Below are 27,733 nucleotides of genomic sequence, written 5' to 3'. Positions count from 1 at the left end.
TGTGCACCCCAGGTCAAGTCCAACTGCATGGAGGTCAAGGGCGCTCCCAAAGCTCTAGCACTGCAAATTTGGCAGCCAGCCTCTGAACAAGTCACGTGGCTGATGCTGTTTTGCAGGGAAGTCTGTCTCCAAATGTCTTAGAGAGAAAAGAGAGGAAGGAACCCCTGAAAGTAATCCTCCATAGGGACATCAGTCTGTGGGCCTATTTCATGCCACCAGCAGTCTATAACCAGGGTCCCTGCACTGAAGTAGACCAACAGCACCTCATGTATCTGCTTAGCGTGGCAGGGTTGGGCACATCTGGGCAGGTCTGGCCACAGGGCAGCAGTCTTGGGAAGGAACACTGTGCTACATGAAACCACAGGGTTACTGCCCCAGGGGAGCACAGTGTGCAAGAAAATCCCTTACCATTGTTTTCGACGACTTTGGTCTGCTTCTTGTTGTTATCCTGTTGGACACCGTGGATCTCTACCGTTACCTTAGGATCAACGATGGAGTTTTTGCTTTTGTTCACCTTGGGCAGCTGCTGACCAGAGATGATCTGTGGACAAAACAGAGGAAGAGGTCAGGACATCACTAGGAGTGGGGGCTCCCTGGCACACTTCCCTCTCCTTCTCCAGGGGTGCAGGACCTGTTGTGACAAGCTGGTGCTGGTCTTTCACAGCCAGCGTTGTGACATCTTTCAGAAGAAGTTGTCATGAGCCAAAGCACCTAACGAACATTGCTCTAGCCCAGCCAGCTGCTGAGGGGGCAGGCAACTTTTCTAACTGTCCCCACAGTGATCAGATGATACTTGGAAACAACAGTGGTGACTGTTGACTGCATGTCTGCCTGTATGTTTCTGTAACGACAGTGAATATTCTCGTTAACCTCTCCTATTGCAAACATTAAACATGTGAGTAAGTCCCTGGATGATGAGAGCCCATGCAGGACTGAAGCAGAGACCCCAGCGGTGGGAAATGAGTAGGGTTAGGATAACATTGCCCAGGTGGCACAAGGAGAAGGAGAAGGTACAACCTACATGCCCCCCCGAAGGTGGATGCTACCGAGACATTTTCTGACTTCTATTCTTACTTTAAGCAGAAGCTTCTTCTTTGTCCCCCATGTTCCTTCTGTGGTGGATTTTGGATTGAATTTGGTTTGCTCATCCCGGAGGAATTCCGGCTTTAAGACATACCCAGAAAACCCATTGTCCTGGAACCGACCCTGGTAGACATCCATTTCTGTGCCTGCTGTCTGGAAATTTAGGGCAACTGCAACATAAATAAATAAATTCAGTCACTTTCAGATAAATCAATGGGAGTTTTTTAATACTAATTCTGTTCACATGAAATTGCACTTCATGGTCATAAACATTAGCTTTTCCATGCTTCAAAAAGCAGTGATAAACTCTGACCCTCGCAGTCTGCTACCCCTGAGGATTTCTTGCATTCAGAGATGTTAGGGACAGGAGGAACCACTACAGCCATCTCAGTTGTCCTCCTGCCTGCTACAGAGTCAAAAAGTGTCCTGCATTGAATTTCTGTCACCTGGTTGGGCAACTACATCTTTTAGATAAACCTGTTCATTTCCGTGCTGAAGGAGTTATCTCCTGCAGTGAAGCCAGCAAATCCTTCTCAGATTGTTTCTCTGCCTACTTAGCCCCGTTATAAAACCTCCTTTCCAGCCCAGATAGGCCTATTTCTGTTTGCCATCCTGAGGGGCATTGATGCATCCGTTGGTTAGACTAGAGAGCTCCTCACCATCTGGACTCCTCATGCAGGAGTACAGAAGCTGTGATCCAAATCACCTCTTTATTGTCCCCTGCCCCAAACAGACCAAGCCTCACTGGTGTCCTAACACCAGGCAGGTTTCTTGTATTCCTTCTGATCTGCCACTGTCTTTTAAAAAATGATGATGTCAAATCTGAAAGCAGTCTCAGTGAACAGTCTCACTAATACTATACAGGGAGTGCACATGGACCCCAGCACCTCCTCAGCACTCTGATTTCTCAAGAGTGATGCTAACCTCTTTAGCAACTTCTAAGACAGCTGTAGTACAGATGGCAGTTTATCCTGGTCCTGGGTCCTATGTACCCTGCAATACTTGAAGGCCAAAAACCTTTTAAGACACTCCTTTGTTTTTCCACCCGCAAGTGAGGCTTTAATAACTGCATAACTGTAGTATACTGGTTTTACTGGGAGCTGCATGTACTCAGGGCTTCTGATGAATCTTATTTTGGGTGCCAAATACTTAATCCAGGTCAAAGAAGGCATGCAAGTCTGGCCCCAGTGTGCCCCGAGGGATCTGAGGTTGCCTCCCTGGGACGTTCCTGAGTCCAGACTCGGTGCTGCAGAGACAGGCCCATGAGCGATACCTGTGTCCCCACGGGGGCTGCAGGACCCAGTGAGTTCACATGCTGCCAGGCACATCCAGCCCATGCAGGCCCACACAGCTGGGGGTCAGGGAGCCCTGTATCTGCAGCTTCTCTTACCTGGCTGGGTCACATAGGCACAACTGGGACATCACATAATTAACTTAACAGGCTCTGGGACCCTTGTTTTCACCAGATCTCTGAGACATCAATATACCATCAGGGTCTCAATGCCCTGAGAGTAGGAATGATGCACTGCTTTGACTACAGGGAACAGCTCAGGCCACAGCTTGGCCCTTAGGGTTACATCCGTGCTCTAAGGCTTGAGAGATCTGGGTTTGAACTCCATCTCCGCCAGAGGTTTCAGCATGCTTTTCAGTATGTGACTGTAACTCCTGGCTACTTCCTCCTTTGTTAAACAGCAATAACTCTGCTTCCAGTGAAATTTCAGGGATATGCACATTAATGTGCAGAAAAGGCTCTCCTAATGGTTTTGAGGTGGGCCAGAAAATAGTCTATGAAAAGTCATTAAGTATCGGCTGAAGAGCTGATGTCTCCCAGTGACCATGGAGTCTCTCTGCCTGCAAATCACTTGAGTTCACACATCTACCTCAGTTGAAGCCCCACCACAGCCAGGTCACAGGCGACCCACCCAGGTTGACCATCTCCGACCTCCCAGCTGCACTCACCGATCTGGCAGCCGACGTTCCACAAGTCGATGGGGTTGTAGTTGGAAGAATCTGTCCTCCAGCCCGCAGGATAGATCCGGCTCAGGTGCCTGATGTTGTGACGAATAAAACTGGTTCCTACAGGGAAAAAAAAAAAGAAGAAAATGGCCCTTTCAGTGATGAGGTTACTTTTATTTCTTCTTGGTGCTGCTGAATATACAGTTGTTCTGCCTAGCGAGTCTGGCCGAACGTGAACTACTTGTATAAAATGGCCTTCTTGGTAAGAGCCTATATGATATTAAGTTCTTCCCACTGTTTCTCAGTGACATGCATGGCCAAAGAGACCATAACCCACTTCTTTCAGGATGCCTTTTCCTCACACTTAACCACCACTAGCCTTTATGGGAGACTGGGACAGAGGATGGCCTTTCACCAGGGCAGAACATACATACCAGACTCCTGGGCTAGTTTCAGAGCTTTGCTCTCAGTGAATGATGACATCTCGTAGAAAGCCCGAGGATGGCTGGGGTCCTCAAAGCCATTGAAATGGACGCTTTTGCAGTAGACGACTGTGTCCGACAGCTCCTTGGCCAGCTTCAAGGTGTCACTCTAAAAGCAGGAGAGGAAGAGGTTTGTGGGGTGTTTCTACAGTCATCCTCAAAAGTAATAATCATGTTTTCTCTAGGACCCCTGGGGCTTCTCTTCTCCACCATTTTCACATGAAAAGAATGCACACTATCAACACTCAGTGGCACCCCTGTGCAGAGAGAGGGTGGAAATGGGGGAGGCTGCCCTTGCCATGTCCCTTGCTGTGCATGGAGGGTGCTAATCCCTCCTCTCAGAGCATCACTGCCTTCTCAGGCCCATCCTGCCTTTTCCAATGATATCACTGATTTCCCAAGTTTTACTGCCAAGGATATTTCGTTTCACCTGGGCCATCCCTCTTTCTGCATCTATTTGCATGTTATTATGTGAATGAGTATTGCAGCTTGACTATCACAACTCACAAGTGATTGGGGCTCCAAACACAGGAACAACCCAATCAGCCTGTATTGGTGAGCTAAGAGAGGATTTCACACAACAGATGCTTTGTCGTCCCAGCACCCTTGTTGTATGACATTCTCCAGATGGTTTCTCTCTTTGTTGGTGGGATACCCTTTCTGCTGCCTTCTGCATGATCACTTGCATTCCAACATCAATGGCTGCCTCCAGTTGCTAAACTTTGTAACTGAGCTTTAGCAATGAGTTTTCCATCCTGTCCCGGTGCCAAGCATGCAAACCTGAAAATAAGGGGAAGGGAAGGATGTTTTGACCTTCCCTTGAGCTTTTTTCCTTTGAACTAGGAAGTTCTCAAAATGTAGTTGCCTCCTACTCCACAGCCACATTCACTGGTGGAAGGGTGAAGTGAAAGCCACCAGCCCCCATCAGAGGCAAGGAAAGAAAATTATAGAGTTCAAAATTATACACATTATTGACTACAGTTCACAGAAAGAAATACAACCCTCAAAGAGCAAGCAAATCAGCATGGGCAAGCATGGATCAGACAAGATACAGAGGCAACATCAATCAGCTTTGCCATCAGTGGGACTGAATATTTTTTATGTCACCTGTGAACCTAGTCCATAAGAGATATGGCTTTCACAATGACCTGCAGTCTGGAAAAATGAACGTCCTCACATGAGGGAGCAAAACGTTGGTGTAAAGGCCAGCCTTTTCCTCCCAGAAATAGCCACCCCAAATGCTTTGTCAATGAACCACCCCTTCCCCATAGATCCATCATTCTTCCCTCCCCGCCTCCTCTGGGTCAGAAAAACATGGCCAGTGAGGGTGCAGGTATGTCCCAAAATGTGACTAGAATAGCACAGGCCTCTGGTAACAAATTTGTGATGGTCCCATGACAAACAGTTGTCGGGAAATCAGACAGAGATAGATTGAACATTCCATAAATGCTACACGGCCTGTCCCAGCTGCAGGGTTCTCCAGCCTTGTTTAAGGAAAGAAGACAAACTTCATGCTTGGCTGGCCCTGCAAGATCTCTGTTTGTGCTTGGGACAGAGATCATTAAGTTGGGCAAGGACCAGGAACCTTAGCTCCAGCAATTTCAACAATTCACCCTTCCATATCCTTAGCTGAGTAGCTGAAAACACACTGAAATCTGTCTCACCTGGGAAGATACTAAAAGTACATTTCAGTTGTGGGTTGGTTGCGTTGGTTGTTTTGGGGGATCGCACAAAGCCCACCTAGAAAGTGGTTTCCTGGCATGAGTCATGGGATAGGCTAATAAGATTGGATTTCCTGATGCAGGACTTCAGATCCTTCTTCAACAGGCAAAAATCTAGTTTTTAGTGTTTCTGCCTCTCCAGGTCTGCCTCTTTTTGGAAATTAGTTACTTCTTTTACTTACCTTCCCCTTCTGCTGTATCTCAGTCTTCACAGATTCGTCTTCGATTTCAGCGGCTTCATCTTCATCAGAGACATCCTCAGCCTCCAGGTTGTTGTTCCCATTTGTTCCCGTGGGGTCCTCTTGCCTGCTCAGCTTCTTGCCTTTCACAAGGATCTTCCCTTTCAATTGCTGCACAAGAAAAAGTGGAAAAAATAGTTGGTGATTAGAAAAGATTCTGGCCTGCCATGAAGAAGCAAGGATATAACAGCTGCAACCAGGGCCAGGGCCTTTTAGAATTGCATCTGTCACTGGTTATTATCAATAGAATCAAATAAAAAATAAGTCTGTTTTTCCACTGAGGCCTTGCCCTACCTCTGCCCAGTCTCTGAGACCACAAGCCATGAGTTTGAAAACTCCAGGTAGCCCACAGATTTCCTTCTGATACAGAGCTGGCCACTCCCTCAACTACACAACTTAAACCCTTGTGCTGCTAGAGGCAATAAAAATATAATTTTTTCAAAACTGAATGTGGTCCCGCAAACAAGACCAAGCCTGGAGGTCAGGCCTCATCGGAGCTATTCGTGGCACTGTTTCTGCCTCTCTGCGTGGCCCTGTTATTTAATCTAACCCAATCTCTGCAATGTATGGTTACAAACACGTGTACAGCTTGGGAAACGGTATGAGATCCATGCAGAGACTGAAGCAGTGCAGCCCTCTGCTCCACTAGACAATTTAATGGGGAGAGAGGTCCATTAATTTCTGGACAGGTGTCTCGTGCATACCAGACACAGGATTTTAATACATAAGGATCTTGCAGGTGAAACCTTTGGGTGCTGACAGCCTAAGGAAGAGTTCCCAGACTCTTCCCAAGGATACCTCCTCTTCTGAAAAGAACTGCTACCGCGGCACAACACTAATAATAACCAGCAGCATGTGCCAACATAACACAGCTGGCTGCCAGGCTAATCTCAGGAGCATATTTCTTGTGCTGATTCAACTCTCTTCTGTCTCTTTCAAAGTCCACATAAAACCTCAGGTGACAGAAGACACCAACAGTGCATGGTTGCTCACAGACCACCGTACCACTGATGAACCTATTGCGCAAAATCTGACTGTGGGAGGAAGGCTGACACCCGGAGAGGGCTGACTCTGAACCCAAACAAGGCAGCAGTGATGTTGGCAGCAGGGAGCAGTACTGAGAAGGGCGACTGCCTGGGTGCAATCTCCAAGTGAGCGAATTATGCTGCAGACTCAGTTAATTCAGCCCAGGAGCACCCCTAGATTCTGCACCTTGCAGTGAAGCCAGTGGGAGATTTGCTGCCACATGGATGTGTTTGGTAGTGCTGGCTTTGGAGGGTGCTAGTTATTCCAGAAAAACGCAATCTCAGAATTAGCCAGCACAACCCCTCGCTCTGCGTAGCGTATCTCCCCTCCTCCCAGTGACACCCTGTATTTGTCCTTTCCATAACAGCAAAAGCAACTTTCTCAAATGGCAGGTCTGTGGAAAACCAAGGACATTTTATAAAGCAACACAGGCATTTTCAAAGAACATTATTCCCCCTTTGTGGGTGCAAGCAAATTGCATCATGTCTTTTCAGAAACCAGTCCAACTCCTCACCACCCAGCTAAGCTGTGGCTTAAGCTTGGTTTGATCTGAAATTTGACAAAGGCACCTGAGGCAGCAGCCAAGACCATTTTTCTTCAGCAACCACAAATGATCTGTTTACATTGAGGCACTTTCCCTGTCACTCAAAAGTTACGCAAAGGCAGCTGGAAGGAATGTACCAGTTACCAGGAATAAAAGGACCAAAGGAGCAGCCAGAGCATAGCAGTATCCTCCTCCCCATCCTCAGACCATCCTCCATCCTCCCAGTGCCTCAGCCCTCTTCCAGGCAGAGCTGTGACCTGCTTCTGCACATCCATGGCTGGGAGCAGAGTCGGCTCATCCTCAAAGTCTCACTTCAGCCTGCTGCTCACATATGTCCTCAACACCCTCCAGCCCTCAACATCCAGCTCTTCCCTGTCCTTCCACAGCACCCACTGGTAAATGGTGAAATCCAGCTCTGTGTGAGTTGCTATGCTCTTGTCGATACTTCAAATGGACAAGCCTGGAGGGATTGCCCTGGGGACAGCGGGGAGGAGAGCAGAAGAGTCTTTCTTGCTCTTCACAGGCTGCAGACAACATTCTGCTATCTAATATATTATCTGCCTCTACTTTCTAATATTCCATAAGAAACCTTACCACCTCAACTCACAGCTCAACAGTAGAGAACTAGGGATAAAGGTATCTGGGGCAGGTTAGTTGATTCTTAATTACCAGTAGGGCTACTAGCTCTTTTTGAGCTTGTCCAGTTCAGGACAGCCAGTCCAACAAATGAGAGGTGTAATTTCTGGGACAAACCCATCTTAGATGGCTGAATAATATCTGCAGTGAAGGCACAGCAACAGGGCCTCCTTGCCTCCTCACCACAGCCCAGATCAGGGCTGCCATCACTGGGTCCTCGGTGCTGTTATCCTGTCTAGACCGTGGTTACTCTGGGAAACATAGGATATGCTGCAGATGCTCCCCATGGGCACAGGGACACTGCTCAGCCCAGACTGTGTTATACAAGATTCTCCATAGGGTGATTATGGTGGCCTTCTTTGGTCTTGAAATCTAAGAGTTGGTTTCCTTTTGGGGTCGTGTTGCATTGCAGAGCTTTAGTATCCCCCAGTGCAGGTGACTTCCACCGTTCCTACAATGGAGAGCAGACCATGTGCCACCTAACTCCAGAGGATATGCATTAGCTTATTGGTCGACAATGAGGGGTGAGATTCACCCTAAAACAGAGCATTTTCATCTCCATTTCCTGCAGAACATACTGTTTTATAGCAGCATTTCGCTGAACCCACCCTGCCGAAGCTGCCAGTCCAAAACATTGTCTTTCTTCATTTAATATGGGTGCTAGGAAGCAATGTCCTAAATACGAGTGCTTAACTTTTTTAACAAGCTTTTAAATAAGCTGATACACACAGACACAAACACACACATGCACTTGTTCAGTCTCTCTTGGTTCCCCTTCATGTGACATTAAGTATCTCTAGCCTGAGGCAAAAGACACTCAGCTCATCAGTTCAGCTCTGTTGAGCAGATCCCTTGTCTTAGGAAGAAGCATTAGCTGAAATGCTCAATAAATATTCTCCAAGTAGACCATAAAACTATTCCAACTGCCTGTGGCAATCCCAAGGTTGAATACAATCTAAGAAAATTGGAAAGGCTACAAGGACACTGGACTCTACTGAGAACATATAGTACAGTGCCTGCTGGAATAGATGCAACTCTTTCCCTTCCTCACGTGCCCTGTAAATGACATTGCCTTAGTTTTCCACAAGTGGAGCTCCCCTGCTTTTCCACCTTTTCTACTCCATGCTGAACAAGCCCAGCTCTGCAAGTGAGTCTGTGAACTGGGACATGGCAGCCAACTCAAAAGAAAGCATTGCTGATTTTATCAGAAGGAGCAAAGCTGTAAAGAGCAGACGACTTCAAAAAGATCCGCATACACGTTTATCCTACACCTAGAAGTTTCTTGCTCCTATTAGTAACCTGAAAGCTATGGCAAGGTCTGATACCCAGTTTTCATCTCAGTGGGAGAAGAAGATTTGTAAACTGATCCACCTCATCAAACTTCCTGTGCCTTCAACACCTCCTTTAGAGTCAACAGAGAGGACTAAACACTCACTCCAGGGCTGGGTTTTTGCAGCATTTCTAGCTGGGATGCGGGGACAGGGGGAAGGGGCCCTGGAAGACCCTTATGCAGATCAGGGAAGGGGTAGAAGGGCCTGCAACAAGCAATCAGCAGCAGAGACTGGGTTTGTGTGGCTTTTGGCCTTTCATCCTACAGGCTTTTAATTTACTATTGGAACCTAAAGACAGCAGCTTGAGAGAGATATTTAGACACTCTGTGTAGTCCAGCACTGTCTCTGAATGGAGCCTAATAAATCAGATGCCTGCCCTGGGCTGTGGTATGAATCATTAGCATTAATCCAAACTGTGTTGATCTTCCTTTAATTACTGACACCGTCCTGCTGTCACAACGTGCAGCAATTCTTCTCCTGTTTTTATTTATAGCCTTTCAGTGACAGATCCCACCCTTTTTCTAATATAAAAAATAGTATGTTGTCCCAGGCTTCCCCATGCCACCTTCACAAGGAAGTGGAAAATCCAAGAGGTTTCTGGTTTGGTATCTTGTTTTTCTTCTATAATGTTTCGGCTTCAATGTGTTTTCCACCAAAAAAAATCATTGGTTCAGCCTTTTGCACTCTCCTAGTTCACATTGCAGGAAGGCAGAAGAGAAGTACCAGAGGGGAAAGGATAGGTTCTGCTACATTGGCTCTTTTCATCCCTTTAAACTAAATGGATCAGTCCCTCCAATGGAGCATATCAGCCTAAATCCATTCACTAAGGTAGATCTGGGCCGTTTTGTTCCAGCTGGGGCCACGTGTCCATCTGGGCAATCAGAGCAGGAGGTTAGATGAGCACAGGAATGGGAAAAACATCTTTGGGAAGCTGGGGTCATTCCCTTACACTCACATCACCCATTAATTTCCCTGGAGTTTCTCCTTTCTTTCTTTAATATCATTCCTCCAGTCACAAGGCAGTTTTGAAAAGTCATCAGCAGCTTTCCTGATCCTGCGCTGGGGATAAATAGCAAGCCAGGAGGTGACACTGAAGACCTCGATTTTTCCCAACTCAGTAACAGCCTGCAGAGATCTGTCTCCGTGCTGGGTGTATCCTCACCCCGGGAGAGTCACTTCTTAAATGGAGGCACCTTGTCTGTGCCAATGCAAAGGTCCTGCTGAAGCAGCAGCATTAAAAATTATGATTCATCCTAATTTATTGCACTGGTGGCTAGGGACCAACCCAGGTCAGCTTCCCTCTGTGCTAGGCACTGTATCAAGTGAGGCATCACCCTCCCAAACAAAAGGGGAAAGTCAGAAAGGGAAAAGAGAGAAAGGGGGAGGGAAAACAAATATAGAAGTTGTTTTGGGTGGATCGTTTTCCTCTCCTTTCTCCCCTGCTGACTGCCAGCTTTATCCCACCCACAAACTCCTTCCAGCTCTGGCTAGGCATGCTCATCCAATTTTTGGCAAATGATTTCTTTAGCAAAGAAATGCAATTTAAAGGGGACTCCAGCTATCCACACAGAAGTCTGTTTCTGCAAATCCTTAAGAGAAAAGAAAGGAAACATAAACCCAAAGGGTGGAAACAGATAAATGTTTCATTTTGGCTTCTGGTTTGGAAACTTTTTTTTTTTCATATCAAGATTCCATTTCCAATTTTTTCTAGTTGTCAGCTAATGATTTTATAGTGGCAATCCACTCTTGAGGGCTGTATATCTCCTTCCCCCTGTAGGGTCCGAGCTCAGCTCCCAGCTTCACAGCTGCCCTAATTTATGGGAATCGAAGAGGCATCTCTATACAGCCTCCTGCCTCCCCTTGTCCTCCATGGATGTCTCCATCCCCACCAACCCAAGGCCATTCTCAGTCACCACCTGAGGTGATTCGCAGTGGGAGGACACTTTGTGCTTGATACAGTTTTGACTGCCTGTACTGGTTTCCCCCTTGAGTTTTGAGGGCAAGCAATCTCAGCTGACCTTCCAGCCCTCATCGCTTCCTCATCAGCAGTCTGGATCTCCACAGTAGAACACCCAAGGCATTGAAGAAGGAGGGGAGCGTATGCTACATCCCTCAGCAGAGAGCAAAACATCTCACCTACCATGAAATCGGGCAGTGTCAAGTCTTGCTGGATTAAAAACACAGACACGTTGTAGTCACTCCTTGTGGTGCTAATCTTCCCTGCCCATGCAGCAACCTAACAGTACTTCAGAGGATTAGCCTGAAGAAGGTCATATTCAGCTGTGGGGTGTAGGGAGCAGACACAAAACAGACCCTCAGGATTCAGCTTCTCTGGGACAAGCCAGAAAAGCAACCTCCTCATGGGATGAGGGACATGCTCTGGCCTTAGTAAATGGACCAGGAATATCCTTAGTCCTGCAGGGATGACTCCTCTGAGACATTACACAACAAGCAAGGAGTAACAGGGCATTTTGTGCTTGATGTGCACAGGCTACTTCTAGATACTCCTATTTCTTATTCCACCACTGCCCACAGACAATCTCTGTTCCTCAGCAAGTTCTGTTCCCACCAGTCCTCAGGCATATTGTCCGCTACTTGGCACCTAGCAAGAAGACAGGTCTCTCTCATCCCACCCTCAGAAGGCAGAAAGTGCTGGAGTGGCGTTGCTTACCTCTGGGGAGGGGAACTGGGATTTGTTTCCATCCACTGGGGCAACCAAGAGCATGTCCTGCAGGATCGTTGTCATGTGCTGAGCCATGACCTTCTGCTGGTCAACGCTGCAGTGGTTCTCCAGGGAGATGATAACAGGGTATGGTGAGGTCTAGAACAAGAAAGCAACATGCATTGTCAGTGAACTCTGCAATTTCACCAGTCTATAGCAATTGATATAAACCCCAGTGCTGTTTTCTCTGGAAATGAGTGTGTCAACAGTAGGGCCTAGTATTCTGTTAAAATGATCTTTTGTTAAAAATGGACAAACTTAACTGTACATTAGCTACTCAAATCTCTGCTGATGCCTTCCAGAGATGATAATGCAATGGACAGGGCACCAGGCTGGGTCAGGATGCCTCCCACAGACTTGCTGGGGCACTTTGATGAGAGCTCCTGTGCCTCCATTCTCCACTTGCACTGTGGATCAGAGCACCTTCCTACCTCAAAGGAAGGACTTGGGAAGGGAGGCTTTGAAATCACTGCATTTGCTCAAATCCTTAGATGACATAAACCCTCTCTCCATTCGTGTATAGGCCTGATCTGGTTCCCTGTGGCCCTGCCTAGTCATTTTGTGTGCTGAAGGCACTGTCATTGTCACTGCTTTATAGCCCCAAAGGAAACTAGCTCTCAAGTGCACTGAATGAAAATAGCAGAAAGCCCGGTGAGTCTGAACAGACCCAAGGTTTTTTAAAGGCTGCTGGCCCAGCACTGCCATACAAGACTCCAGACCTGCTAATTTCTTTTAAAGCAGAGTAGAAGCAGTCCCTTCACATCAGTCCCTCCGAAACACATGCACATTAGTTCCTCTAAACTAGGAACAGATCCTGAGATGTCAAAGCTACACAAATCGTGGGCTTGTTTGCATTTCCCACCAGGTATGCTGAAGATATTGGGCACTTTAATTTCAGTGGGGTCCAGGATGCAGCTGTGCTGGTATATATTCAAACTCATCCTCAGACAGTGTTCTCCCTGTCCAGCAACTCGCAGCAATGGATCTCTTCTGAAAGCAGAACATGGATGCCCAGACAGAAGGACACACCTTGTACCCATGAGAAATGCTAAGGTGAAATCTTCATTGTTTATGCTTTCTGCTCGGAGGGCAGAGACCTACTATCAGTCTTGGATTGGGCAATATGAGAAATCTTAAAGGGTCCCTCATCCTTACTTTGAAAGCATAGTTCTTGATGGCCTTAATGACATCACTGAAGAGGATCTTGGAGGTGAGAGTGTAGCCATGATAAATGACGGGCTCCGAGTTAGGGCCATCCCAGCAATCCAGTTCCACACAGCGGCAGCCTTTGGTGAGGGCTCTGGAAATAAAGAAGGGACCTGGTTGGGTTCTAAACCTTCTGCTCCATCTCAAAATGAGGGTGCATCAGGCACAGGTATTGCCTGGGAAGGCTGACGGGAAGTTTAGGGAGCAATGGAGAAAAGAGGAGCTTAGAAAAACAGGAAAGTGGATGGAGAAAGGATGAGATCATGAGAGCTCAGTCATCAAAGAGAGATCAAGGTTGAGCACAGTGGGATTTGAGAAAGGACATAGTGAAAGTCCAAGGTAAGAATTATCCAAAGTAGAAGATATAGTGAGTGCCCGATGAGAAAAGACACCTATGAATGTGCCCCAAGTCTTTTCGCAAAGATGGTGAAGAGAAGAGGAAATCAATAGTGGCTGCACCGGAAGAAAGACAGTAAGACAGTGAGCCTTAGAAGCCAGATCACGAAGCCTGGATGATGCGACTTCTTCATCTAGATCTTATAAGACATTAATCCTCAGAGCTGTCAGGGAGGGAACTGTGGGAACTCCACTATAGCTGCGGAGACTGCTGAGGGCCGGTTTCCTAAACTGAATCTGCAGACTGAATTTCCACTTGAAACTCCCGCCTCTACATAGCCATACTTTGATTTTAATTTACTTTCAACTGTAGGTTCCCCTGCACAGACTTACCTGTCTAGGAGGTGATCTTGTTCTCTTTTACAGTAATTCCCTATACATTTCAGACAACACACCTCCTTTAACTCATTGCAATAAGAAACATGGGACTTTTCTTTTACAAGCAAAACATAATTCTGTACTTTTAAGATACTATAAGAAGAATTCAAACAGCTACTGAAAAGCAACTTGTAGCAGGTTTCACTCTTTACTCTCTTGAGCTTGTGACTCTGGACAGCCATTGTTGCCTAAGAATCAGATAAGTAATAAAAAAAAGACAGAATTGCAGTCATTTCCTTGCTCATATGGAAACATTGTATCACATGATAAAAGTACAGATCACAGCACAAGAAATGTACAGTGGTTGTGCAAGTTAGTAAAGGCCACTGCAAACATTTGGCCATGAGACACCAGACAGCAGTCATTGTTAAAGGCAGAAACAGGCAACACCTAATGTTCTGTCCAGGGGCGCTGTGCAAGCATCTAAACTGCTAAAGAAAGACCAGGCATACGTTTCCCAATCATCCACACTGCTTCATTAGCTCACATCCCGCCTCTTTTTTTGTACCACTCCAACTAGCTCTCTCCAAAATAATGGTTCTAGGGATAGTCTATGCCAGGGGCTACTCCCAAAAGGCAGTACAGATCATAAACATCACAACAGCATGCATTGTTTTGGCTCCTTCCAGTCTCTACACAGTCCTGCACCTCTAGCCCAGAAATCTCTGCACCCTACAAGTCCCTTGCATAAATGACCTAATGCCGTATTCCAGGGCATGCAACAGGTCCCCTCAGCGTCATGCTTTGAAAACACCATGCTAGAGGGCTCCAATCTAGCCTCCACATGATTCCAGATACTTTAAACTGCTCCCAGATGTAGTAACTGAACATCTTACAGTCAGGTGAACAACACCTGGGGCCTAGCAGAGACCCAGGTCAAAGTGCTATGAAAAGGGGAGCATGGCTAACTGGTTTAGAAACAGCTCACCCTGACGTGAACATGGGCCGGTTCACATTAGCTGGTCTCAGGGTGGGAGATTGCTTCTTGGTCCTCTTACTTCTAGCAGTATAGATGCACCCTATGTCTTCTGTAACAAACAGGTCAGCCCCGCACACACGTACGCGCACACACACACACATTACCTGATATAGGCTTCTGTGCTGCTTGGACCTGTGAGCTGGTCTTCCATAAGATAGGTATTGTGTGAGGATGACACCAAGTAGTGACTGAGAGGTTGAGTCATGTCCTGGTAAACTTTACGGTGGGAGGAGTTGAATATATTCCCATCATCGGACAGCAAGTACATCAGGAAACCATCTTTGGTCATGGCGTTTCCCTTCTTGGCTGCCAGATAAAAGGACAGAAACCCCATACTGAAAATCTGACACCACCAGGTTGTGCCATCATCTTCACCATGATGCCTGTTGAACTCTAGAGGATCTCAAAGGCAGAACATGCTCCTTAGGCATTTAGCCAATAGTAAAGATATTGAGGCTGTTCAGAGGATGATGACAGCTTCATCTGCCTGAAAATGCTTTTAAAACCCCTTCACAAGCATGGCTTTTTTTGACACTTACTGTCCTTGGTAACACCTGAAGAGTGTCAAAGACAGCACTTACCTGACCTCTGTCTAGAGATCTACAGTATAAAAATCTCCATTTGAGCACTTCAAGCTTCCTTTGTGCCAATACAGAGAAATTGTCAGATGTCTAAACATAGCCAGATAAATCCTGTCTAGATTATCCAATGATCAGCAAAGAGCAAATGCAAAATAATGCAACTTTGGGGAGAAACTGGGGTCCCCCCATCTTGAGAGTCTAAGCTAGATTTCAGTCTAATCTGCAGGTCTGACATCTGCAAAGCATCCCTCTTCTGAAGGTATACCAGGACAGTGCAAAAACAGCCTAAGATTCTGTGTTTGTTTCTTGAACATATCCTCCAAGGTGCTCCAGACTGGAGATTCACTTAACTTCTGAGCAGAAAGACAATTTTGTGATTGCCCTCCTAAACAGCTGTCACCTTCTTGGCCCTCTACTCCGAGGTTCCATCACCCAATGGCTTTTCCGGTGCCCACATTCAAAAAGATTCGCCTCCACTCCTGCCTCTGGAGAACAGAAATATTGCTACGTTCTTAACCTTGCAAAGCTATGTGAGGTCTTGTCATTTGAATAAGCCATCAGAGCTTTTCCCACAGGAATTTCATCACCTTTTATCCAACTCCATATCCCCCCTTTCCAGCTGCTCAGTGTACCCAAGCCAAAATTGGAGAGAAATATTTCCCAGGCTCTCCTGTGCCCTCCTCTCTAAGAGCTGCTAATGTTCCCCTAGAAGACTAGTGCTTTAGAAGCAGCTGCATGGAGAAAATTACACATATGGCTGCAGAAGAAAACAACAGCAAAGCAGTTCATTGTTCATCAAGAAAGCAAGAATTTGAACCAAACCAGCCAGGGTTTCCAACCTACCTCTTTCATTGGGCTCATATCTCTGAATTAAGGCCGGTGCAGCAACAACAGCGTCTTCTTCCTGCTGCGTCTCATAGAGGAACCTCACCAGGTTCTGGCAGGACATGAACCCTTCTGCATCTGAGTACTTTTGGAAGATCTTGTCTATTTCCTGCCTCTCTGTTAGTATCTTGTAAAATTCCTCTATCTCATCATCCTCCAGAGCCTCTGTTTTGGACTTGTCACAGTGCTGTAAACGTAGAGGGGAGAAGGAGTGAAAACCTTCTTTCCTTCTGGCATATGCCAGCCGTAATCTGCACCAGGGCTACACAACGCAGAACACAAAATAATTGGAAACGGTTACTGGCCAGTGAATGAGAAGCACTTGGTCAATGACAAAGGTTCCCACTGACAAGGCCAACGGTCATATAACAGTTACAGTTATTATTATTTACTCATATTATCAGTGTGCTGAAGAGCAGCAGGCATGGCCTTGAGCTCCACTGCACTGTATACTGTGTAACCATAAGTTAAAAGAACAGCTCCTGAAAATCTAAGTACAAATCAATGCTCAAGAGGAACGTACCTTTTGATCTCAAGAGGTAGAGGAATATAGGGAAACTAACTCAATCATCTTAAACTATTGATAGAGACCGTGGCCTCAAATCCAGTAAGTAAAGTGAAAAGGGTTTGAGCTCAGGCCTCAAAAGACTGTCATGGCTAGTAGTAGGGCTGGTTGCAAAGGTGGTATCCAAACTGACCTTAAAAAAAACCCTTCTAAACTTGTGCATGTTTAGGTATGAAGAAAAAAACCACCCTTTTTCCATGGAACTATTCCATTCTCATTCAAAAACCACCAAATAACAAAATGTCCACAAAATTTCAAATCAGATATCAACTTCTCAAGGAGCTGTAATTCAAATTCTTCATGCCCCCATGTTCCTCTGTGGTTTGAACTTCTTCACTAGATAACAGCTCTGACGGAGCACCACTGTCAAGGACTTGACTGACCATGAAAGATTAGGATTTTGTGATATGCAAGTGTCTCCATGAAGGACAAGAGCTTTTCCAACAAGAAATATTTCCAGTTTATTTAAAATATTCCCGGATTCAATTTGTCATCAGAAATTACAGTTTTTCTGTGGCAAATCCTGATATGAATTTTGTTGTTTGTTCCTAGCAGAATTCTTCATGGAGAAGTGAACAATAAATTTTCAGTCACCTCTGGAATGTAAATCTGTGCATTAAATATGGGCTGAGCAAAACACGCTGCAATGGAAAGCAAGAGCCTGTCTTAGAGGAATCACTGATGGTAGGGAATGTTACACTGCAAATTTCAGCAATCAACCCACTTCTACTTAATGTCTTGTTATTATGATTATTGACCCTCTCTCAATATTTAAAGCAAGAAAACAGACCCTTAACAGTGGCATTGTCATCTCATAGAGCCCACTCACATTTCAGGTAAGTCTGACAAATCTCCTTTTTGGCATAGACACCAAAACCCCTGCAGGACATGGCTTGCTTTACTTAGTCTTTGGCCTAAAAACTTATTTTCTTCAGGCCTGAACTTGAAACAGAAAGTGTGCTCCAGGCCACTCAGAGGAGGCTGTGGTATGTTTCATTTCACCCTTGCTATGGACAAGTTGCTATCAGTTATGATGACTTAGCTGACAGATGGTAACTTGTCAAACCAAAGGAATTAAATTGCTTTCTGTTTTTGACCTCTTATGACAGATAGAGCGATTGTCCTGGGTTTTATGACCAAAAAGCATGTTTCAGCTTAACCAGTCACCGTACTAATCTCAGCCTAACTCTGCTAATAATCTCTGTGACAGCCACTGTGGCTTTGGCAGTGCCCCAAGCAAGATGATAACGAGGGACTTTCATCCCCTGCAAATCCTCCACCAACGTCCTTCACTATCTGGTTATGGTGTACATATAAAACCAAAGAAAACCACCATGAGGCACAGCGTTTCACAAGCTGAACCGACAGCAAGAAGTTCAGTTTGTCTTGTCTTAAGAGCTGCTGGGTAGAAGCTATGGGCTTATCTTGGGAATGGGACAGCCTGTGAAATGCTCACTAGTGCAGACACCTTCAAATTAAGTTTGAGCAATCAAGGAGCTCTCTTTTCCTTGCTGCCTTCCATGTCTGTATGATCCTGTGCTGTGGATTTGGCAGATCTCACAAGCTAAGCTGAGCACATTGCTTAGCAACTGGAAAAGGAATATAAAGAGGGAAACCAACTGGTGGAGACTGCAGGGATGCTGTGAATGACAGACGTTCTTTAAGACACAACAGAGAAAATGACATATTGCTTCTAGAAAACTGGCATTATAACTGCTGTGCCTTGGGAATTTCGTTCATTAGTGGCCATTAAAGGTTGTGATGGAAATAGGGCAATGGCATTGGCATTATAGTCATATTTCAGGACAGATGAGATGCACGGTATAAAACTGTGCTCCTTCTGCCTGGGCTACAAGACCTCCAAATTAGAAAGAGAATCTTAACCCAAAATACTGTATGGACAATGAGCCATGAGTCCTGAATGAACCTTGGCCTGCCAGAAAAAGTCAGAACCTTTCTGATGCACCAGAATGAATATTCAGGTTGAAATGAAGTGAGCGATTAGAGGAGCTTTGCACAGTTTCTAGCTGCATTACATATGTCTTACTCAGGTGTGTCTAAAACTTAGATGTGGACACAGAGTTATGTGATGAAAAGCAAGAATCATGTGAGAACATGCCCTGTAGCTCTCTCTTGAATCCTTGATCACCCTTCCTTCCTGTGACTGAATGAAGAAAAACTCACTAAGACAGAAAAGATCACCCTTCTAATACACTGTAATGTCTCCCAGTCCATCTAAGTTTAGGCAGTATGTCAACTGAAAATGTAATTACTTTAGGAGTAAGACAGACTCTTCCTGGAGGCAATTCAGCCCACAAGAAATCTTAATTAACCTCTGAAGATCCTCTCTTTCCAGTGGCTATACAGGAAACTTAAAACAACTACATGCCTAATGAAGGTACTTCAACTAGCTGCCTGCATTTAGATGGGTTGTATCAAGGTTTAGTAATTACTTGGAATCCTTAAGCAAAAAGAGAACTGAACTGCGTCAAGTTTCCACTCCTAGAAATTCATAGAGCTCCTTGTAACTATTGTAATAGCAGAAAAGGTTCATTGAATGAAGAGGATATACACTTCTTAAAAAAAAAAAGTGTCTTTTCAGATGTTTGATCTTTGAAGATGTAGGGAGTGATTCATCTGACATGTGTCCTCCATTTTTGGCTTGACCTACACAGACTGCAAAGGAAGCGTTAAGTGTTGGTGATTACTTCCAATGTAGATGTCTGCATTGGAGACATCTAATTCAATCAGAGGAATCCCAGCCTTATTGCTATTCTTCCAGGGTCTTCCTGAGCAGGGAATAAAGCATGGGATATGCCAGACAGAGTGGGCAGTACTGCTGGAAGATTTTGCAAGCTGAAATACTTTAAGATCTGCTGATGACCTTCCCCCAATTCTCACAAAGTTTCCAGAGAGAGAGACCTCCATAAAGCAAGGACAAGGAAACTTGCACCTCCTTTGGGAGAAGGTCCTAGCGAGATCTTTCCAACCTTCCCTGCTATCTGCTTACAGGAAGGAGCAGGAGAACTACTGCCCAGTGCCCAAAACCACCCACATGTTTCCTGCTGGTCAGAAAAAGCATTTCTGAAACTGCCCACCTGTGAATTCAAATCCTGCTTCAGACAGGATGGAAGTTTGGAAATTATCCAGACATTTTATCTCATCTCAGCAGGAAGGCTTCTTTAGAGAGAAACCAAAAGCTTAACAACTGAGAAATTTTCATCCCTTTCTTCTCTTCTGATAGGCTCAGCCAGCAAGCTGAATCTTGAGAATTTAGTAGTGTATGTACCTGACCAGATTAAATATGCCTCAGGCTATTAAATCAGACTGGTCGAGGCTTGGGTGCAATGCTATGTATCTATCATGAATCTGGGGTTTTTTTCCTCCTAATTTGCACTTTCTTTTCATTTACTCCTGTCACTTGGCACCCTCCTCCTCTGAGAAGATGAGGATCTGGGGTCAGAATTGTAACCAAACCAATTTCAGCCGAACTTAGGCATTGACATGTGGTTGTGGCATGCAGAACTCCTGAAATACCTGGGACTCAAACGTGCACTTGAACTTTGCTTTTCCCTTTTTCTCACATTGTCTCTGTTTGCGTCTCATCTTCTCTGAATCCTGGCAAAATTGGGCATCAATGGTAAAGAAAGACCTTAACACACCTTCATCAAAAGCATTGTGCTGGCCTAACTTAGGTGTTAGTGGGAATCTGCTGAGCACCAAAAAACAAGTCCTTCCTTGGTACAAGAAAACATACTAGGAGTTCACTTTAGCTTAGGTCTCCAGCCACAGCTGAAAGCTGTGGGAGACCTTGACCTCAGCCTACAGCAAATACTTTATCTGCTTGCTGTCATTACCTGGAAAATCTTCTTGGCATGATAGTCATCAACTTCAATGTTCACTTCTTTCAGGAAGTTCTTGAGCTCTTTCAAGCTCATCTTGTTGTCTTTGTTTTTATCAGCTTTCCGCAGGCAGGTATGAATCCAGCTGCAGGATGATGTAAGGAAATCTTTCCAGGTCAGTGCCTAACCTAAATACCACCCTTCTGCTGCCCATGGTGGGGAAGAAATCTCTTCTAAAGACTCTGAACCATCACTCCAGCTGCTGTAAATCAGCACGTTATCACTGAACAGCTTAGATCATCTCACCTTCTGCTCTGAAAGAGCAAAATGGTGCTTTGGCAGAAGCAAAATCTGCTGTAATGCAAGCAGTCATGACCTGGGAGAAGCTTTTCACCATCTGGCCAAGGCTGGAGGCTGGAGCAGCTCTCTTTACCCTGTAGGAGTTTCTGGCCACAGCCAGATACAGTCTGATTTCTTTTTTATGACAGAAAGCGCATTCTGCTCCAGACAGTAAAAAGGGGATAGAGGAAGGATGAAAAGAGCTCCCAAGTGGAGCTTAGTAAACTCAATGTTACAGATTTGATCAATATTCAGTATATCAAGGTAAACACTGAGCAGAGATTCTCCAGAGAAAACATTAATATTAACTTTTTGACTCAACTTCAGCTTCCAAATTTAGGGATTTCTACCTATATGACTTAAGAGCTTTGTTGTGAACAGAATCAAACCAAATTTTGTGGGTCTTGACTTCCCCTTGTGAAATGCACAGCATCTATTACTGTATCATACTGTGATAATAATTCATAAGAGCTTGGTTTGTAATAACTTTAGTATATCTATAGATCTGGAGTAATTATTATAAAATGAGCTTCTTAATGTGATACTAGTTAATCTGAACTGGGTCTCCCATGCTCTTTCAGTCTCTTGGGAAAATAATGTTAGACAGTTGAGATACCTTGCAGTTTTAAACAACAAAAAGCCATGCTTTTTGCATCATGGAACTGTCTCAATCTAATTTGCTTTACTGTCAAATAAGAAAGGTAATCCAGAAAAATCTATTTTTCAATAGAAATATGATCCAAGAATGTAACCTTCCATGTCCCGCATAGGAAGCATCGCTTCACACTCATTTTAAAAAATCTTTAAAAAATGCCCAATCTGGATGTTAAGCAGAGTAAATCTCAGGATTAGGAAGTACCAGCTGAGGCATATAGTAGCATAATATTTTAAGTGGGTCTTTCAAAATAACCCCCCAAAAGGGCATTAACCGACAGCCTTAGGGGCTGTAGGCATAACCCTGAAGATGAATATTCACCACAGGTACCACTGCATTCAAATATTTCTGAACTATGGAGATATGTGTAAACTGTAAGTATTGTTTGTCTCATGGAAACTTGAACTTTCTGTCTTTAAAAACTCTTGGCAGGTGCTAAGCAATGACCTCACACCCCATCCATCTTAGCCTGGTAATATTAATATTCCCCTTCTTTAGACACAGAAACCAAAATAAAGAAAGGCTACATTTCCCCAGCTCCCAGAGACACTCCAGGGCCCTGAACGAGGGTCTGGTTTGGACCAATTCTTCCCAGAAAACCAAGCTTGAGTCATGAAGCTCCCACGCACAGAGGTCACTCTGCCACCATCATCCACCACACACCACCATCCACCCCCGGGTGGAGAACGCCCCCTCCGCCAGCTGTGCTCCAAAGAGCGTCTGCTCAGCATGTCAACGTGGTGCCAACAGTGGTGCCACCCATTCATGCCCGACCCCCACTCCTCGGCTCCCCTTCACAGCCTTCCCTAAAAATAACAGGCAAGAGTAACGTGCAACTCCAGTGAGCCAAAAGGAAATCCAGTCTGTCACGGCCAGAGGTGTGCAGCAGGGTTGGGTAACACTAACTGTGTGTACAAACTACTCTTTTTGTTCTAACCACTGTGAAAAAACCACCTTTTTGTAAATGTCTGAATTCATTTCCACTGATCATGAGCACCCAGAGGTCATGCACATAACCAGAGATGACTCTGGAAGGCAATATGTGGGCAGTAAATGCACCTGCAGAAGAGTATGCCCAGGTCCTGCCTGTGAATGGAGGATGTTCCTGTTATATCCCTCCTAAGGAGGCTGAGCAATGTAGGAGGGAAATCAGAGAGCCCACGAAGAGCATAGGCACACAGTGGCCCCTTCTCACTGCAAGGGCAAGAAGCAAACAGAGAAAAAAGAGACTACAGACAACTGGGGCCTCAGCAAACAGCAGTGTCAGTCCCCAAAACACCCAAACTCCCGATGCAGCTGGATCCCCTCAGGTTTGAGAGAGATTCATCAGCTGGATGAACGAGGCACTTTGATTTAAATTCTTCTTATCTGAATCAAGCACCATTTTGCAGCCCTGGTTGTGGGTCTTCCTTTCACCTTAGAGGCCTAGCTGGGCCTGGGTGGACTAGGAAAAAGCAGTTCCCGTTCCTGTATACACCCGGAGAGAGCCTGCTTCCTGCCTTTTGTTTTTAAAAGACCTGCCAGCTTCAGGGCTACCAGCTTTCTATTAGAAACCAGAGAGGGATGACTGAAACTATCTGGCAGATATCCCACTGCTCAGAACAGAAATGTTGCAAAACTTCTGATAAGTGATTTGCAACCAGAAGAAAAGCTCGTACATAAATCTCAGCATCAAAGGAGAAGGTGCCTATATTTTCTGGTCTAAAGTCTTCCCTGCACACATACCTGCAACATTTGCTAAGTAACCTATGCCACCTTGTTGCAGGGTTGAATCTGAGGCTTAATGAAACAGTACTGTATGTATAAGAACATCAGACATACTCATAAAGTATGTGGGAGTTTTATCTTTATAGGAATACAGGACTGGAAGGGACACATAAAGATACCAAATCAAGTCCCTTGCTACCACATGCAACCCCATCACCTTATAAACTGAACAAACTCCATATGAAACTAGCAAGGTTTTTGCTTTCAATACTTGTTTTCAAAATCTTGCTCATTCCTTACTTGCTTTGCAAGGTTTTGGGGGCTGGAAAAGATACACCGCAAGGCAACTCTCCAGTCATGGGGGACGGGCAGGGGACACAACACTTCTCATCTACTGACCCTTCCCCTTCTGTGCTCACACACATGGAGAACACTTCTAAGGTTTAAGGAAGATCTGAGTAAGCCCACGCTGCCGAGCAAACCCAAGTGAAGACAGACTAAATTTAAAATCCCAGGCTTTAATTAAACATCATCAAATTTCAAATGAGAAATCATGCTGTTCTATAATTCCAGGTTACGTTAAACGGCCTGAGACAATCCCAGATTGGAAGCCAGCACTGCACGGTAATTACTCTTCCAGAAATATGGCTTGCCTACCCACCCTATTTAGCTTCAATTCTGCTTTCCAAAGACAGAGAGGCACTTTTCCATGCTGGAAATTTACAGCCTTCTTCCCTTGCTAATGCCATTGTTATTTTTTCCCCCCTTAGCAATCTTGTATCTTCTTATGGGGAAGTTTTTCAATAACTTATTCAATTTGACAAGCTTCAGGGACAACTTCCTGTAGCCCAGATTTTCCTCACACACTGTGGGGTGGGGAGACCCTTCACATTTAAAAGGAAAACTGCCAGGGTGCAGCATTTCCAACTGCACCAAAGTTGCAAGATTTCGTCTAGGGACTGTTCCCTACCACCACGAACACGCAACGGATAGCACTGCTGATGAATGACCGTACAGCCTAGAGCCTGAAAAACCACCCAAAAAGACACTCATAGTGCAGGAAATAAACACAGCATCCCATGCATGTCAGAACTAATGGAGTCTGATTCCTTCAAACGAACAGCACTATGGTTGTGCAAGCGCTTATTAGACTTCAGAGAATCCATAGAAGAGTAAAGCCTGTTGAAATCTCAGCATTTAAGTGCCATCTCCTTCATCATCAGTACATTACTACCCAGCAGGGAACTCACATGGAGTGAAGCCTTGACTGGGGGCAAGATTCCCTGGTGCCTGCTCAGCCTGAGACTCTAGCTTTGTGATTTCCCCCACTGAGGTTTTGGCATCTCCCCTCCTCTTCACAGACGCTTTGATGTTGAACGAGGCATGAAGCTCACGCAGCCTTCTCTCACTGAGTGCGCTATCTGGTTTCCTCTCTGATAGCTGGATGCCTGTCTTTGTGAAGCTTAAAGGAACTTAATATTTTATTACTGCTGTGGCTCTGTCAAATCAGGGTGAAATTGGCCAACAGGTTCATATGTCACGGTCAGGGCCTCAGACACACAGGGACTGCAGAAAATCCATCAAAAACTGCACCCACAGATATTCTCTCTTTTTATATGTATGTGAGACCTGTGGTCACAAAGCAACTTATTGAGTGAAATGCAGCCCCAGGGAAAATTCCCTGTGAATTCAGCAGAGCCAGGATTTCACCCAATAACTAATTCACTCTCCATTTCACAACTAATTCACTCTCCTTTCCTGCTCTGCTAGCTTTCCTTTCCAATTCTGCATTGTCACTACAGCAATTGCAAATTCTTTCAGGGCAAAACTTCCTCCAATGCTGAGGCAAATAAGAAGAGATCTCACCAAAGTCAGTGGAGCTACCCCAGGGTAAATTTGGCAGTCAGAAGAGAAGAATCAGTTCCCTCGCCTTGTGTTATTGAGAAACATGATAAACAGTACAGGCTTTTCATGCCTTGCCAAGAAGTGCCTGTCCTGGAGTTTACTGCAATGCAAGTGAAACAGACCCCTGAAGAATACAAAAAATAATGATTGTTTTATCTGGAGCTTCCTGAAAGAGGCAATTCTTCGCTTAAGGAGGTATGTGAAGCCCGAATCCATGCTTGCTTGTATCACTGTAAAACAGGGAAAAGAAGCACTGGAAACCAGGGAGTTTGCCCGGGTGCAAAATCAGTGTGAGAGAAAACTCAGTGCCCAGGGCAACAGGAAAAAAGGGGGTTAGTCTGTTATCTCCACCCACAGAGAAAGACAAGTGCATCTTTGTGTGTTATTAATCACTTTACAAGACAAAGGATACTGTTGGAGTTTCTGTTTCTGGTTCATGGAGTTGCTGTGGGCTATGATTTTCCCAAGGCCGGAGATCCAGTGGTTGGCATCATCCTCTGAACTCGCAATGAGGTCCAGGTTTTTCCGCTGGTCTTTGAAAATGATGGAAAAGCAGCGATACTCTGGGACATCCTTGGCGTATTTTTCCATACCTTCTGTTTTATGGCCTGACCTCACATCCCGAATATCTTCAATGGAGACTGTGGAAAGAAAGCAGAGCCTGCTGTCAGCAAGGGTTCAGTCAGCCTTATCTCTGCTTGGTGAGGGATATTAAGAAATTAGTCTTTCTCCTTTTCCTGCAACCTCTGGAGGATTACTTTCCCTTTCCCCCCTTCCCCAGACCTTGCACTAAAGAAAGCTCAAATCAAAAGGAGCAGAAAAAGCAAGAAATTAAAAAAATACCCACAACTAAAACTATTTCCCCACGTTCTTTATTTAACAAAGAAGCAGAATATGCACTAGATGCCATACTGTGATATCACGTTTATGAGATACAAATCACTGCCAAGAATTCTGTTCCAGTCCTTGGACCACCCCTGATTTGATCTCTGCCCCCATCTGCAAGTGGGAAGAGCGGAGCTGTGCCTCCCTGTGAACATCACCTCAGAGGAGGGCAGGGACCAAAACAGTCATTCTTTAGTTTGCAAAAGAGTGAGAAGGTAAAATTTAAAATCCCGTATGTTCTTCTCAGTCTCACTAGTGCAAATTAGGGAGGCAAAGACCAAAGCTTCAGAGCAGTTCGGTGTCACCCATACTCTGTCCTCAGCCCTGTCAAGGGTAGGCTTGATCCTCCTTGCTGTAAGAAAGCAAAACACAGCTTTCACGACTATCCGTCCCCATGTCCATCCCTGCCCTTCAGCTAGCGGAAATGAGCCCTGAAGTCACACCAAGTTTGCAAAATGCACACACAGGCAATCCAGAAAGAGCAGTGCATTCAAGAGACTATGTTATTACATAAATGTAAGTAACGGAGACACCCCTACATTGCCCCTGAGAGAATGCAGATGCCCTTAAACCGTGCTGGAATCAGACAAGCTCCCAGCAGCATACACAGCCTCTTTTTGTCTGTCATGGAGTTGATGGGCCACCAAATACACCTACAAAGGACTGAGAGGAAAGGGCAGAAACTGCTTAATCACATTTGACCGCTGAGAAACTGAACACTGAGGAAAGGCTGAATACACACAATAGACGGCAAAAAATGTTTGCAGTGTTGGAGCCCATAACCAAGAAAGTCTCATTGCATTTTCTTGGGTGGGAGATAGACCTGTTAACATTTTGCAGACATCTACCAATACCATCTCAGGGCACATATAGAAAAGGCAACACGTCACAGATATTCAGCCTTCTCTGTAACAAACATGCAAAGAAATAGACATGATCACAGGAATTTGAAAAAAAAAATGATTTAACTTCTCCGTACCTCAAACTGTATAAAACAGATAAAAATTATTTTCTGTGACACAGATGTTTGAGATTGATTTTATTTGTGCTTATCTTGAAGGAGCTTTGTTGAAAAGCAGTATGTGAGTGTAAAATATCCCCACTGTTTATCTGAATAGGAGGCACTTGCCTTTAAACAACCAGTTTATGCGCTCCTTCATTTAAATTGCTGCAATTTCACCATTAAAGTGCCCAGTTCATTCAAAGTCAACGCTGCAGAAAAACATAACTCAGTATCCACCCTCCACGGTTTTAGCACTGCTACCCTGGGATCATCCAGAATTCATCAGATGCTCATCAGAGTTTGAAAACTTTCTTTTTTTCCCAGGGCAGCCATGATAATGGGGGAGGGGGGGGGGAACAAAAACAAAACAAACCAGAAATAAAAAACAAAACAAAACAAAAAAACACCCAAAACTTCAGTCTTCACAAATCAGTGACTTTCCAAAACCAGTACTTGACATTTGCTTTAAACTCTCACCACATTTCGGGGTGGTCAAACATCTTCCACAGCACCTTGCTGGTTTGGGTCCTGTACAAGAACACACCATGAGGACCTTCCTGGAGCTGACAAAGCTCCTCCCTGACAATTACGAGCAATTATCTTTGTGTGCTCTTTTATTATCACTTTGTAAAGGCCAACAGTTGATCAGTCAGGAGGCAGGAGGGGA

General features: G+C 45.1%; 1 protein-coding gene across 2 annotated transcripts in view; it reads right to left on the bottom strand.

Annotated features, from left to right (window-relative positions):
• PLCD1 (phospholipase C delta 1) overlaps positions 1 to 27,733 on the bottom strand; it is a 55,578-nt gene that overhangs the window by 4,402 nt on the left and 23,443 nt on the right. For both annotated transcript variants that reach the window (XM_064445125.1, XM_009509743.2), the window contains exons 3-13: positions 25,591 to 25,819; positions 20,588 to 20,717; positions 16,124 to 16,352; positions 14,804 to 15,005; positions 12,896 to 13,040; positions 11,690 to 11,839; positions 5,425 to 5,592; positions 3,474 to 3,630; positions 3,043 to 3,159; positions 1,075 to 1,253; positions 409 to 541 (exon numbers count right to left, since the gene is read on the bottom strand). In XM_064445125.1, the coding sequence (XP_064301195.1) occupies positions 409 to 541; positions 1,075 to 1,253; positions 3,043 to 3,159; positions 3,474 to 3,630; positions 5,425 to 5,592; positions 11,690 to 11,839; positions 12,896 to 13,040; positions 14,804 to 15,005; positions 16,124 to 16,352; positions 20,588 to 20,717; positions 25,591 to 25,819 (1,839 nt within the window). The remainder of the gene's footprint in view (positions 1 to 408; positions 542 to 1,074; positions 1,254 to 3,042; positions 3,160 to 3,473; positions 3,631 to 5,424; positions 5,593 to 11,689; positions 11,840 to 12,895; positions 13,041 to 14,803; positions 15,006 to 16,123; positions 16,353 to 20,587; positions 20,718 to 25,590; positions 25,820 to 27,733) is intronic.

Source organism: Phalacrocorax carbo, chromosome 2, assembly GCF_963921805.1.
Source record: "Phalacrocorax carbo chromosome 2, bPhaCar2.1, whole genome shotgun sequence".
NCBI lineage: Eukaryota > Metazoa > Chordata > Aves > Suliformes > Phalacrocoracidae > Phalacrocorax > Phalacrocorax carbo.
The sequence above is the reverse complement of the archived record's forward strand: the minus strand, read 5'-3'. Positions and strand labels throughout refer to the sequence as shown.